Source organism: Procambarus clarkii, chromosome 47 (assembly GCF_040958095.1).
Source record: "Procambarus clarkii isolate CNS0578487 chromosome 47, FALCON_Pclarkii_2.0, whole genome shotgun sequence".
NCBI lineage: Eukaryota > Metazoa > Arthropoda > Malacostraca > Decapoda > Cambaridae > Procambarus > Procambarus clarkii.
Genome location: NC_091196.1, coordinates 25,737,155 through 25,751,984, shown reverse-complemented (window position 1 = coordinate 25,751,984; position 14,830 = coordinate 25,737,155). Strand labels below are relative to the sequence as shown.

Sequence of the window (14,830 nt, the reverse complement as noted above, 5' to 3'; positions counted from 1 at the left end):
GGTGATCTGTAGAGGTGCGACTACACCCTTCGGAGAGGTCGTGACCTCTGGCCACTGGAGACAGTGACCCTCAGGTAAATACAGGCATAAGAGCTGGTGAAGGAAGCCCCGCCCCGCTCCTGTGCCAGGTAAGTCCGCTACGGGCTCACCATAGCCCGTGCTGCTTGGAACTTATTGTTCTGTGTAGCTTATTATGATTAACATCTTTATTGACAAAATTAATTACAATTATGAATCTAAAACGTGGTGAAGGAAGGAACGTAGCTATTAAGCTTTAGTCATTTAAGTTTTTCATGGCCGTAAACGCTTTGCGTAATAGTGGCTTTAGGCATTGTATGTACTAGCTCTATCTATAAATGCATGTTGACCAGACAACGCACTAGAAGTTGAAGGGACGACGACGTCTCTTCAACTTCTAGTGTGTGATTTGGTCAACATACTTCAGCCACGTTATTGTGACTCATCGCCTGCATATAAATCCATCATTCTTTGTAAAATCTCTCGTATGTATGTACCTTACCTAAATAAACATTTATTTATTTATTTATTTATTTATTTATAAGGTGGTCGTTTTCTGTGGCGTGGGAGACGGGCGGGCAGACGCTGGCAGCAGCAGCAGGTGCCGCCGTCATGGACCTCCTGCGCTGTGTGGTCATCTTTACAGGTGTGACTGGACCCCTGGGGCACCTGTGGGCGCCGCTGGTTAACTCCTCGGACCCTTAATGGGTCGTTAGCTACTAGTGTGGTGTAGTAGGGGGGGGTAGTTAGGACGCAGCAATGGCTAGGTGTATTGTTATCGACCGGGACAATGCCTGACTTGTCATGATCTCCCCTGTTTCCTCTTATATATTATTTGTGGTGTTCGGGGGTTTGAGTAGATATATGTATATTATCTATATATGTACATATATCCATAATTGTTTTGATTATGTAGTGTCTTTACCGCGGTAAAATTGGTGTTCAGATAATCTGGCAATTTATTACTCCTAATAAATTTATATGAACTAAATCATTTTAAGTTATGCCCAAAATGCTGTGAATAAGCATTTTAGGCATAACTTAGTAGGTACAATTACTGTACCCACAAAGTAACCTCTGTAGCGTGTTCCTTTGTATATTTATGAATACAAAATGATATTTTAATATCCTGGTAAGACAGACTATGAAGTGACATTACAGACTGGGTACAGTGAGAGCTTACAGGATTTTTTTTTTGACAATGGTTGTTTTCTTATCAGTCAAAACTGTACATGTCGTTGGGTTACGATGACCTTATTCCTATACGATGTGATGTGTATCCTCGAGAGACACGTGTGAGAGAGGACCTAACTGGCATGGGATAAGGACCAAACTCGCAGAGTGTAGGACCTGCACAGTGTTGGACCTGCTGCTCGAGGGGCTGACAGGGTCTTGATTTTACATAACGTGCAGGATGTCGTCAGCTTGTATCTTTAATGCTAACAAACGCTAGGTTAAATATGGATTATTTCTGCTATTTTCTCCCTATTCCTATGATTTACGTGAGGGTCTTCAATCTCGCTACTGGCCTCAAAGAGGACAGGAAGCCAGAGGCTAGTCAAAGGTCCCCCCTCCCCCCTCCCCTATTTGTTATTTGTCTTGATGCCTTTATCCAGCCAGATTCTGAATTGCAGCAATGTTTTGGTATTTACGTCTTCGGGACGTAGGCAGTTCCATGGCTTTATTACCCTACAGGTAAAAAGTATGGCCTGTTTTCTGACCTATCTTGTTGGTTGTTACGCTTGAAGCCATTTGCTCCTTGTCTGTGTGACATCTGACAGTTTTAAAGAAGTTATCTAGATCAGTATCCTCCAAATTTGTTCGGTATTTTAAAATAATGTTTGGCATTAATTACTCGTTTCAGGGGGAATTTGGAGGTGTATTTGGCACATTTTTGACATGTGACCATGTCATCAGTAGGCCTGCTAAAGGCTAGACACAAGTGAACAAATGTGTGCTAGACACACATTCTGAGAAAATAAAGCCTTTTCTACTGTACTTTTACTTCCCTAGTTGGAAATACATTATACAATATATGATTCCATGAAGTTAAGCTATACAGTATATAATATTGTATTAACATGTTAGGATTTTTATGAAATAAATGTTTGCTTACATTTGTTTTTGACCAAAATTGCAAGAAAAGTTAACCTCTCTAAATTAACTTGAGCTAAGATTGAAAATTTCATATATTTAAGGTTCAACTTAATTTGTAAGTTTCTCAAGTACTGTATCATATTCTAGTCAGATTTTATTTACTTGAAGGAACAGTTGATTGATAGATTGAGAGAGGACCTTTTTATACTAACTATATGCACTAATTTAAATTGAATTGAATACTGTAATTTTTTACAGGGCTATGGATATCTTGACCATTTAAAAAAAGTTATTCAAAGATAAGCAGGAGTTTGTATTATTAGTTTTGAATAACCCAATTAATGTTTGCTCTTTGTATTCTAATTATCTATTATCGTCAACTGATTTTTATTTGAATAAGATAATAGCGATAGTATTTTCACTCATTCTCTAGTTTTGGTAAATGTGAATGGTGCTTCAAAGGTGCTGGAACTTAGTGATAGGTTCCTGGAACTTCGTGAAGACACGACATGGCTGATCATGGTGAGGAATTGAACTCGTGTTTTACTTACACTGTAATCAGATTTAGCTCATGTACTGTAGGAATCAGATTTAGTAATTACCCAATGCACACTTTTTCGTCTAAATATTGTAACGAGAATACAGCTGTAAGATGAATATAAAGTTTGATTTACATATTTCCATTTTTATTTAAACAGGAATTTCCTTAAATTACACAATTTTTAAGTCTAAGCCAGATGTCTGAGCCTTTCTTAATGTAATACTGTATATCAAAGATTTTTTTCCTTTTTTCATCCAATTAATTTTGCATTCAATATTTATTAATATATTTTGCCACATTTCATTAATGTTTTCTCTAATCATTAAGTTTATTAACTATTGTGTGAACACTTGTTTCACTTGGTTATCCATTGCTTCATGTTATTAGCTTTTACAGTAAGATATGCTGTAGTATATCTTACCACTTACTGTACCACTTACTGTCTTACAAAATATAATACCCTGCACTGTACCTACAGATTTAAATTTGATGAATAGGAAACTTAACAATGAAGTCTTAGTACATTAATAGGATCTTTTATTTTTCTCTTAGTTTTATGCCCCATGGTGTGGTCATTGCAAAAAGCTTGAGCCAGTGTGGAATCATGTTGCTCATGCTCTGTATGGTACAGATATAAGAGTTGGACGTGTGGATTGCACCCGTTTCACTGCAGTAGCGACAGAAGTTTGTCATCAAAGGGTTCCCAACAATAATGTAGTGAGTATCCATGTGCACAAATTTTACTTTGCCTTTAAATATTGGGGATGAGAGGACTTGTCTAGTAAATTAATTACTGTAACTTTAATTTCTTATATTCACTGTGTACTTGATGTCAGTTACTGTCATATCTGTATTAATGACAACCATTTTTTGGGGGGCTTAGATTGGTAGCTTGGTTCAATTTAAAGTGTATGTAAGCTCTTGTCTCGGTGCATTTTTGGAATTGTCTCCTACAGGAATATCAAAGAGATTTTCTGTATTATATGTCCTTGATCAAATTTCTTAATGAAAGTTACTTGACTTTCTTGCATTTTGGTTTTCAGTATAAAGGGAGAAACACGTCATGTTTATAAAGGTGATCGTGTCAAGGAGGATATTGTAGGATTTGCCTTAAGGATGGCAGCACCTCCAATTCAGCATATACAATCTTACCGACATCTGAAGGACACCATTGATCGAGGAGATCTGTTCTTCATATATGTTGGGAGTCATGAAGGAGATATTTGGGTAAGATCATGACAATTATAGTTTAAAATTGATTTCTTATGTGGTGCTGTGGTATGATGCATCGCTTTGTCTGTTCGGGCAAAGCACAAGTTGGTTCTTGGCATTAGCCGAATGGGTAACTACATGGGCATAGCCTCACTCTTTGCTAGGAGACCTTCAACAATTCAAGGGTTTCCTGTCCTAGACAGGTAGTGTAATTCACAATTATATCATTTCACTTCAGTTCAGAATAATAATATTACTGTTTCCCAATTTCATGATAATGAGAGGTAACAGTCAGGAGTGAGTATGAAGGGAAAGATGTTTCATATATTATTGTGTATAGTGTCATTATTGAAAAGAAATCCTATGCAATTTTTCCTTTTAAACTTTACATAGGTTGCCATAAAATAAATATTCTTTTGTTTTGTCTCAGTTGGATAACAAATACTACTGTCACTGAAAAATATGATTAAAAATTTTGCAAATGACATACTTTGCCAGGATGAGGGAAGCCTTAGTACATACTGTCCCATTCTATGGCTTCATGCAGATAGTCATGCACTCTTGTGTTGGTAGAACTCAACTAAAGTAGTAGTAGTAGTTAAAGTAGAAAGTAGTTATTATTTCATTTATTTAATGGTATATATATATATATATATAATATGGGAAATGCAGAAATAAATATGGAATTACTATATAACAATATAGTACTGTACATATATATATATCTTGTTCTCAATTGCTTTAATAATTATTTACAGGATGCCTACAAGGATATGGCCGATGAATATAGACCCTTTTATTACTTCTACGATATTGAAACTAGCTGTATGGAAGAAGTAAGTTCTAATTTCTTTAATGATGTTATTTATACTAAATAATGTTTGTTTTTATAGTATTCTGAACTTTGAAAGAAAAGTGTTACAAGGTGTGTGATGAAGTGTGTAGGCAATTTACATGGTAAATATTTTTGGAAGTACTGTATTGTACAGTGGAATCCCTAGATTCAACACATCTTGATTTAGTGAATCTTCGGTTTGAATACACACTTTCCAGGCCAGATTTATTCACCCGATTCAACAAACAAAGCTTTTGCTGAAGCAGGGAATGTTTGGATTCGCTTAGGATGTTGGGACCAAGTTCATAAATGGAGGCAGCATTGCAAGAAACAGTTGGGCCTTGGGAAAGCCACTGAGTATACTGTACTGTATTTAAATCAAATTATACGGTTCTTTTTCTTCCCAGTTGCAGAGATTTTTGTTTAATAAAATATGGCCCTTTTTCTTTTGAAAGTGATAATTTGAGGCTCGGACGTAGAAAATATGCTAGATGTGGTTACATTTTTTTGCAGACATGCTTATTTGGTATTTGTCTATTATATTATAGGTCGAAATAAACATTTTCCTAAGTGAAATCAGTCTATAGGTCATGGTAAATGCTGCATTCTGGAGCCATCTTCAGTTGCAACGAATTGGGGTTGGTCCCATATAGTTCGTTGAATCGAGGTTATACTGTACCATAATTTTTTGTTTTTATTAATTAAAAGTTTAATGATGTTTCTTAACCTGGACAGTTTTCTTTGTTTATTCATTATTTGGAAGGGTACATGTTATATGTCCTAGATAGCTTGGCATAATTTTGGTAAGCCTTTGTTGTAGGGAAATACTTGAGAATGTGACAGTTTAGGTTATAAGGCTTTAAAAAAATAGCAGGTTATTGATATAACAGTATTGATAATGGAAGGTAGTATAGACATGCTTATTATTCAAGTAAATATATATTATTAATATTTTAATTTTAATTACAAAATCATTAAACATTTTAAAGTACAGTATTAGTCAGCTAATTAAATATTCATTGATCTTATAAAATGAAATGGAATTAATGTAGGTCTTCATTTCAGCATGTCAAGCTGGAGTATAATCCTGCTGTAATGGTGTTCAAGGATGAGATGCATTTCTTTTTCCCAGGTAAAGCATTTTAAATATGTAGAGGTAAAAGTATTCATAATCTGACGTTTAATGTTTCCTGGCAGTGGTAGGAGTGGTCAGTGTCCTTCTGAAACATACAAATTTGTTTGGTATGCACTATCCATGTCTGTATTTTACAGATATTTTTGGCTTTTGTTAGAAATAGTAATGTTAAAATATAATTTTGTGCTATTTTGGAATTTAATGGTGATTATATTTCTGCAGTACCAGATGAGAAGGAGCTAGTGGAGGACAAAAACGTTCTCAATACTTCTTTGATGGACTGGATCAACCATGAGCGCTTCACAACCTTCACTAAAGTAACTCATGGTAACTTGCACCAGTTATGGAAGGTGAGGCTATTTTTAAATACTCTTTCACAAGTTCATTATTTTTATTTACTCTTTTTTAAACTTTTGCATTTAGTTCCCTGTTGCTGAAACACTTAATTTTTAATACAGTAGCCCAACCAACATGATTTATTTATTTGATTCCTTTTAATGTTATCTTGCATCTGTATATTTTGAATGTACTAAACTTCAGAATAAGAAATATGAAGGAAAGACTTTTTAAGTATTAGATATTATTATATCTGACTATACTATGAAGTGTGATATAAAGACCAAATATTCTCAGGCTCAATGGCCACAAAGAAATAACAATAGCTTAATATATTTATGAAAAAATCTTTGTAGCAGGGAGGTGAAATCGAACCCACATCCCAGGTTACTCCAGTTGGGTATCCTAGATCGTGGCTTCGATTCCACTTCCCTGCCCTTAACATTTTCTCAAAGTTTATGGGTTTCTGAAGTGAAAGGTATTACAGTATCTGAATGTACAGGTATGTTTAATCTCAGGGCTCAGTCCATTAAAAAATATAATCTCTGAAAGTTATGCATAGTAGGCAGGAAAATACAGTGGCGCCTCGATTAACGAATTTAATCCGTTCTGGCACCGACCTCGTCATGTGGAAAACTCGTCTTGCGAAACAACAACAACACTGTCGTCGGAGGTGTCCGAGAACCAGCAGGAATGTTCGTTAATCGAGCGAAAGCTCGTCAGTCGAGACAAATTTTCTGCGAGTGCCTTGCTCATAACTGGAGTTGCTCGTGTGACGGTAAAGCGTTGGTGTTCGGCTGTTTCAAAAGCTAGGGGCAGGGCCTCGTCACATAATCAAAAAAAAAGAGAAAAGTTGGAGCTTTCGTCTGTGGTAAGGTAATGGGAAGACACACAAAACACAACTATATATAAACAATGAAATTTTAATTACTCTAGAAAAACAAGGCATGAATAAAGGTAATCACAAAAATATGCAAGATAAGTCAACAAACAAAATAATATGAATAATCACTGGCGAATGAAAAGTTACGTTAAGACAAGTAAGTTACAGTGATAGCAAAATAAAATATAAGTGGTGCTGGAATACTGGCTTCGAGCTGCCACCTCCCTTAGTACACGAAAGCCAAGGCTTAGTCTACCAGCGAGAGATGTCAACTGCTTGGAGCACTGAGATATTCTGACGATACTGCCGCACTGCAGCCCAGACGTCAACTTGTGGTGGAGGCGGAGGGCAGGGGCGACGAGTCACCAGCCAATCAGCGACAGGCAGGCAGAGGATGAGCTGGTGGTTAGCTGGTTACGGTGGTGGTGGCAGGTGTCACGGTGTGCTGGGTACGATTTGCTCTCTGGGCAAAACGTTTGGCGATACTTGGTGAACGTATTTTGTATATAGTCTCTTGTATATTGACGTACTTATGTAGGGAAGAGCAGGCTCAATCTCTCTTGAAAGAGATTATCGTCACACTCGTCACTCAGAGGTTCCACTGTACAGCCATTCCTTTGGCATTGGGGCATGTTTTATCAATAAGGCTTAGTGTGTTAGAAATTAGTTTCATATACTGAGGCCTGGGTTTCTTTCACAAGACATTACTGTGACATTGCCAGTCACGTACAAAAACCTTGGTTGAATATATGACCTTGTGGAACAAATGCATGGTGTACCATATCCTACATATTCAATATTATATTTCCAAAGCTTCTTATATAATATAGTCATTGTATGTTTCAGATAAACAAGTTTTTAGCCATCACAGTTGTTAAGGAGAGTAAAATTGGACGAATTACGACAGATGAAGATGCGTAAGTTTTACAACTAATTATATAATATTAAGAATTGAAATAACTACCAAAATATGTATAGGAATTTTAGACTCAATGAAGAAGTTAAAAGAAATAAGCATTGCTAACAAAATTTGGGTGTAGGATATGACTTAACTAATGTATTCTGCAGGGTATATTCCAGTTACCTGTGCAAATTTTTATTAGAGTATTAAATCATAACCTACTTATGTCTCTCCTAATTTCAGAGAAGACTATGTTGATGGGTACAAGTAAGTGGAAACAATTGCACAATATTTACTTGAGGTAGTTCCTGGACTTGCCACTAGTTGTAGATATTTGCCTCATCCTTGCTGAATGGCCACTTCGTGAATGATCTCAAACTCTTGACTTTTTTTGAATGGTTAAAAAAATTGAATTTTCAGTGTGGGAGGTCTTCAGATACTCATTATATAATCAATACTGTTGCATACATATACATCAATATGTTTTCCAGAACATTTAAAAGATGATACTGTGCGATAAACTATTCAGTGATTTAATGATTAATAGATGTGAATTTTAAAAATGTATAATTGGTATACAATTTTATCATTGGATATTATTATGAAGTAATACTGTACTTCACCAAATTTATTGATCATAATTACATGTTATGTGCTTGAAATCAACCCGTTCTCGCAAATTTAATAAGTCAATATTGACTTATTAAATATGTGCATAGGTGACATACTTAACATAATAGTTTCCCTTGAAAAGCTTCATAGAAAACACCGACCTTACCTAACCTACTTAGTATGTTAAGATAAGCATCTTATTGCTTCGTAATTACAATTATTACCTAACCTATACTTATAATAGGTTAAGTAACAATTGTAATTACGAAGCTATAAGATGCTTATTTTAACATACTAAGTAGGTTAGGTAAGGTCGGTGTTTTCTATGAAGCTTTTCAAGGGAAACTATTATGTTTAGTATGTCACCTATGCACGCAACTAATAAGTCAATATTGACTTATTAAATTTGCGAGAACGGGTTGTTGAAATATGCAGTCAAACAGCTTAATATTTTTCACTACAAAATAGCTTTTTTTTTTTTAATAAGCTAATGTTCTGGCTAAGAAAACAATTGATGTGTAGCCTATAGCAATAATTATTGTAAGGGTGTCTTACAATAAAAATCCAGTTTCTTACAATTGTAAGAAACTGTGATAGGTTTCTTATGTTTCAAGTACTTGATGACCAGCAGTGATTTCAGACCAAACTGGTATTCTCAGATCAAATACATAGCACGTACACTGTCACCTTGATTATTTTCTTGTAGCGATTTCAGGCTAGTTACATAGACTCTAAATTTATAAGAAATATTTTAAAAACTTAATATTTTGTGTAGTTTCTCATAAAAAGTGGCACAGTGGCATTAAATACTGGTACTTTTTTTTTTTTTTTTTTTTTTTTTTTTAGTTTACAGTAGTAGCCTAAATAATCCAGGTGTAAGATTTAATGGTGTAATGAGTGACTGGTTTGATATTTGAAGTGTTGTGTTCTTGGTCTTAAGAGGTGTGATGCTGCTGGGAATGACTGTTGGAGTGTGGAAATGTTTAACCCCGATGCTATATATTGTGAGTAATATTTGGTTAATATCTATAATCTTTCACTGTATTATTCACCATTTTACGCCAGAATAATGTTTCCCAATTCCATGAAAATGGGGAATGAGGTAGTGGTCATTATACGAGAAGCTATTAAATTAAGAACAATAAATATTCTTCCTCAGACCTTAATAATGTTACCCATTTTGTAAGATTTTTTATGTTCTGTCATTTCTTTTGCATTTTACATGTCATTTTATGCTTTGCCATATTGTCTAATATTATTCTATCTTCCATTGTCATTTAGTTAAGTTTAATTGTCTCCCACTGTGATGTTAAGTTCCTCTGTACTTTGGTTGGCTTCAAATAATTGTTCAAGAATGCTTGTACTTCAAAAGCAGTAAGATAGATAGGTAAAAGTTTGTCTGATTGCATGATTGTACTGTTTAGACCAGGTTGAATGGGAAATGAATGACAGTACTGTACCTCACAAAGATCCAAGAAGTGAAAGAATAAATGCTTAGAAGATGATAAATACAGTTTGATACAGTAAGTAAAAACAAAAGATAAGTTGAAAATTATCTTTTGAGGAAGAGACTGTAAAGTAATTAATCTCAGTGACATTGAAAATATGCTAGGAATATTTGGTTAAGAATCCCAAGTGAGTGTATACTGTTAGACAAACTGGTAGAGGAGTGAGAAGTGCATGGTGGGGTGATACAAACATTAATGTTGGGAGAAGTAATTAGCACGGCATATACAGTACAGTATCAATTTTTTTATTTGCATAAACAAAAATTAATGGAATATACAATAATGTATAAAAAGCCACTGTATGATAAGACGATAAGGTGGTGGGTAGTGGTGGTGCCCTCTGCAAGAACTATACATAAACTGTCACTTCTAACCCCCCCCTATAAACCGAAGCACCAGATAATACGAGTTGTAATGTATCTTTAACCGATGTCAAATAGAATCCAAATGATAAAGATTTAAACATTATTGGAATATTTATTTAAAAGTTTTTTTGTGATTACAAATATTTTGTTGATTTTTCAAGAATACCAACCAGGTCTTAGTTGAACTTTCACTTTAAATGCTTCTTCCAATAATTCAAAATGTTGGCTGACGGACAACTTTACTGTAGGTGAGAGTACACAGTGCAATAATACTTGTTGCTCAGTTTGTCATTTTTTTCATTGATCTTTACCCTTGTTTTGCAAATCTTTTTATAATCTAACTTAAAATACTGTATAAATTGAAATACTGTAATGTTTATTTTTGATTATTCCAGTTTTTAAAGAATGAATATATAAATGTAAAATATAAACTTTGAACACATTTTGTTCAGCCTGAATAATAATAATGAGATAACCAATTATAATCTGCTATATTTGCCACAGGTTAATATTTAATTTATGCCCGAGAGTAAAATTATTCTCTCTTTCCAACAGGTTCAAAGATATGGTCGAGTCTGTGATTCGTAATAACCGTGAGAAGTATCACAAGTAAGTTTAACTTAATCTCTTATTTCATAGAATATTGTTGTCACCTTACCTTCTGTAAGTTAGTGAGTTATATAACACGTCTATAGCAACTAGGACTATGCAGTTTAATTTTGTTGTTTATTTAGCACTTTGCAGGCATCATTATTTCCTTGGCTGAGTTATTACGTTAGTAGGAAAGGATTGTTCAGACAGGACAACATACTGGCACTGGCAGCCTAAAAATCCGTCCAAATCATTTAATACGAGTTGAAAGAGCACGGGAGTGTTTCTCGTCTATTCTTAATGAATACAAATACTGTACACTATATAAATTGTTACACAATGCCCAATGTTAATATCTTTGTGTAGAGTATTTATATTTAAGGATTTATGTACTGGAGTCATACTATTGGGAATTGGGAGATTAATTGCTATATAAGTTTTAAAGATTTTTTTTCTGCCGTGTTTAATGATACAATAAAATTCTGACAGATATTTCCAGTTTGGATGGACTGGCACACCAGATTTAGCAAACAGCATTGCAATGGAACGGCTTCCACTCCCATCACTGTTAGTGGTAAATGCAACTACTATGCATCACCACTTGCCCGAGGATCCCCCGCAACATCTGACACCAGCTGCCATTGAAATGTTTTTAGACTCTATAATAGCTGAAACTGCCCCAGTAAGTTCAGGCATATTTGATTGTTTATAAAGGGTCGATTTATGTATTTGTTCTGGAATGTGTTAGTGTCACATAATAGTGTATACTGCTAGCTTTGTAGTAATAGCACAGATATTATAAAAATTATTATTCTACATTAAATTTTGTAGATAGAGTACCTGTAGTGTTGATCTTGTTGTATTAGGTTTGTTATAATAATGCTATTCAGAGATTAAATATGCTGAATATCTATTTATTAAGATGCCAATACAGTAATTGCTTGCATGTTTTTATGTAAGATACAGTATTTGCATTATAATTCCCATCTTTCTTCAGACGTATGGTGGGGACTCATGGCCTATAAGAATTTACCGTGCCTATTATAATGCGAGGACATCACTGGAAGAAATGTGGCAAGGCAATCCAGTACTGACATCAGTACTCTTTGGTCTGCCACTGGGTTTTCTCTCTTTAATATGCTACTCCATCTGGTGCTCTGATATTTTGGATGCTGATGATGAAGAAGGTGAGGCCTCCTAGTCATGTATTTATTGTAATAACGTGCCTTCTAAAGTTAAAGTATAATATTCTCTTAGAAAGGTTATCATATGCTGTATATTATATAGTTTCCATATAGTTCCTGTAAATTGTATTTAAATTTATTAAATTTAGGGTAATTTCTGCATTATTATTATAGATACATTTGTCAATAACGCTAAGCATTGCATAACAAATGGAATTCAACATGGATGAATGCCAATTAACAGTGCGGAATAAGTGAAACCTGGTCACAGGCTCCCAACAACCAATTTGGTGGAAAGATGCAAAGTACAGTAGGAGCAGTGTTATGTTACTCTTGTCAGTTTTGGAATTGCAATTAAATTCATGGATGCTACACATAAATTGAATTGCATATATGAGGCCCAGGTTCGAATATATAGCAACAGGTGTCTTTCTCATAAAAGGTTCAAAGACGTGCTAATAAATAGCTCCTGAACCTAAAGCAGAGCCATGAGGAAAGTCTGGAGGCCCTAAAATCTGGATCCCCAAATGACAAACATGTTTGAGTTGCACTACTCATAAATTCAAAGCCTTGAAAACTTACTAATATATTTGTATGCTTTCAGATGATCAACATGAGAAGAAAGAATGATGGAACTCGAAATGTATGGAAGAAATAGTTGCTAAAATTAATACCAGTACAGTATATGAGCTGCTTGGCTGTGGTGGCAGCAGTTTGTGTGTAAGTTTACAGGCATTGAAAAGTGTGATGCGACCTGTTGAAGCAAGGAGTCTTAACACTTCCCATTCTTTAGTAGATGGATAATTATGCAAGATATTTATTTATTCAACCTGACCTCTTAAAAATAACATTGCTTTTCGCTCGTATGCGCGCTATGGCCAAATTGGGACGTACAGTAATTTGAAATGAAATTGACTCACAAAAGTGACATACTGCCCCATTTTCTGCTTGAGTCGTCTGGCTTACTCAGTAAGGTTAAGAGAGGAAACTTTCAATTAACTCTTTTCATAATGTTTTGAAACTGAGAATTTTTTGCCCACCTAACCTATCAGAGGACCCTTAACTTACTGTTGTTGATATTTTTTTTCCCCTCCAAATTATGTCCACTTTTGGCCATATTGGTAAACGGCCAAAAGCGACGTTATTTTAAAGAGAACAGGTTGATTTATTACCATGTAAGCATGACGAACATTGAGATAGGAGATACAAAATATACACCGGAACTAACAACAAAAACTTGAGTATCTTGATTTGCTTCTACAGCAGGTGGCTACTGTATGGGGACAGGTTTGCTGTCGGTTATTTATGTGAATTCATTGTAACCATATTTACAAGTTCAACCTATCCATGTAACCTTTATATTCCATGTTACAGTGCAGGTAGTTATATGTTTTAAGGTACAACTCCTAAGTCATAGAAATGCATATTTATTTGCTCCCTCACTCTCAACTGTGGAGTGTGTTGGATACAGTCATTATATTTACATCAGTGTGTGTGTGTGTGTAGATATCATCATCACATCTCATGAGTAACTGCCAATCACAGAAGTTTTAAAATTGTAGTGAATTTTTTCAAGTTGAAATGAGTGGAAGAAAGTATTTGATTTGCTGTAAAAGTTACTTTGAATAAAACATTAGGGTTTTAAGGATTTTTTTTTATCATTGACATGCCATAAAGTTTACTAGAGCATTGTCCTCACAAAATGTACATCAGTTAATGAATGAGAAATATTTTTGTCAAACTGCTTGGTGGGCGATGAGCCATGTACAGCATACCAAGTGTGTTATCAAGTTATCCCTCAGTGTGCATCTTTTAATGGCTGTGAATGAGTCTGAGTTTAAAATAATACATTTTGTAACTTATTTTATACAATAGTACCCAGTATGTAATTTTAAGACAGCCAAATGTAACATAAGTGTGAGACAAACATGGCAGGAATAATTTGCTAGCATAAACTTTTAAATATTTAAATAAAGTAAGCATTTTAAGGCATTGTTTACATTTCCTTATGGACATGCATGTATTCCTAGTAAAAATGCTGTAAAAAATTTGATTGAAAGACTTTACTGATATTGGTAATATTTCCATTATTGGCCATTCAGATTTATGATCCACAACCAACCTTAGAAGGGTATTTCGGTAATGATCAAAGTTAACAGCTTTGATGCTCTGCAAGTCATGACTAATGGAATATTTATCAGTACAATATGTAAGGTCTTATCCAGATGTTGGGTGTGAGCCCAAGATACACAAGATACAGCAGGCATTTCCTTTGGATCGGGAAACTGGCTGTTCTCGAGTCTCAAGTTTGCCTAACGAGTTCCTCCCACCACCGTTAGAAATGTAAATGCACATTTATCCCAGGGTCCCAGAGCTTATTGGCATGAATTTGTAACAAAGTTCTAGGTCCCTGTACTTAGTTTTTTGGGTCTTCCTAAAGGAAGCAGTCCCACCACCCTCAGCTCTACTCTGTATGGTATATAGACATCAGCCAAATACACAGTAGATGCAAAAGTATAGTTCCATACAACCTGTTATCCTGCAACCATGGAGTGATAGTAAACTCCTCGTGGGGGCATGCAACTCGTTAGTTCTGCACATTTGAGTCAATG

At 35.0% G+C, this 14,830-nt stretch overlaps 1 protein-coding gene across 1 annotated transcript; it reads left to right on the top strand.

The window, feature by feature from the left end:
• The first annotated feature begins 528 nt into the window (after positions 1-528).
• On the top strand, positions 529-14,206 carry Tmx3 (Thioredoxin-related transmembrane protein 3). Its single transcript, XM_045749966.2, is given in 14 exon segments — positions 529-664; positions 2,549-2,637; positions 3,209-3,337; positions 3,339-3,373; positions 3,700-3,883; positions 4,627-4,704; positions 5,769-5,835; positions 6,061-6,188; positions 7,904-7,974; positions 8,202-8,225; positions 10,999-11,052; positions 11,524-11,716; positions 12,032-12,221; positions 12,823-14,206. Coding segments are annotated over 14 exon segments (1,302 nt in total). The 5' UTR covers positions 529-630; the 3' UTR covers positions 12,849-14,206.
• The last annotated feature ends 624 nt before the right edge of the window (positions 14,207-14,830 follow it).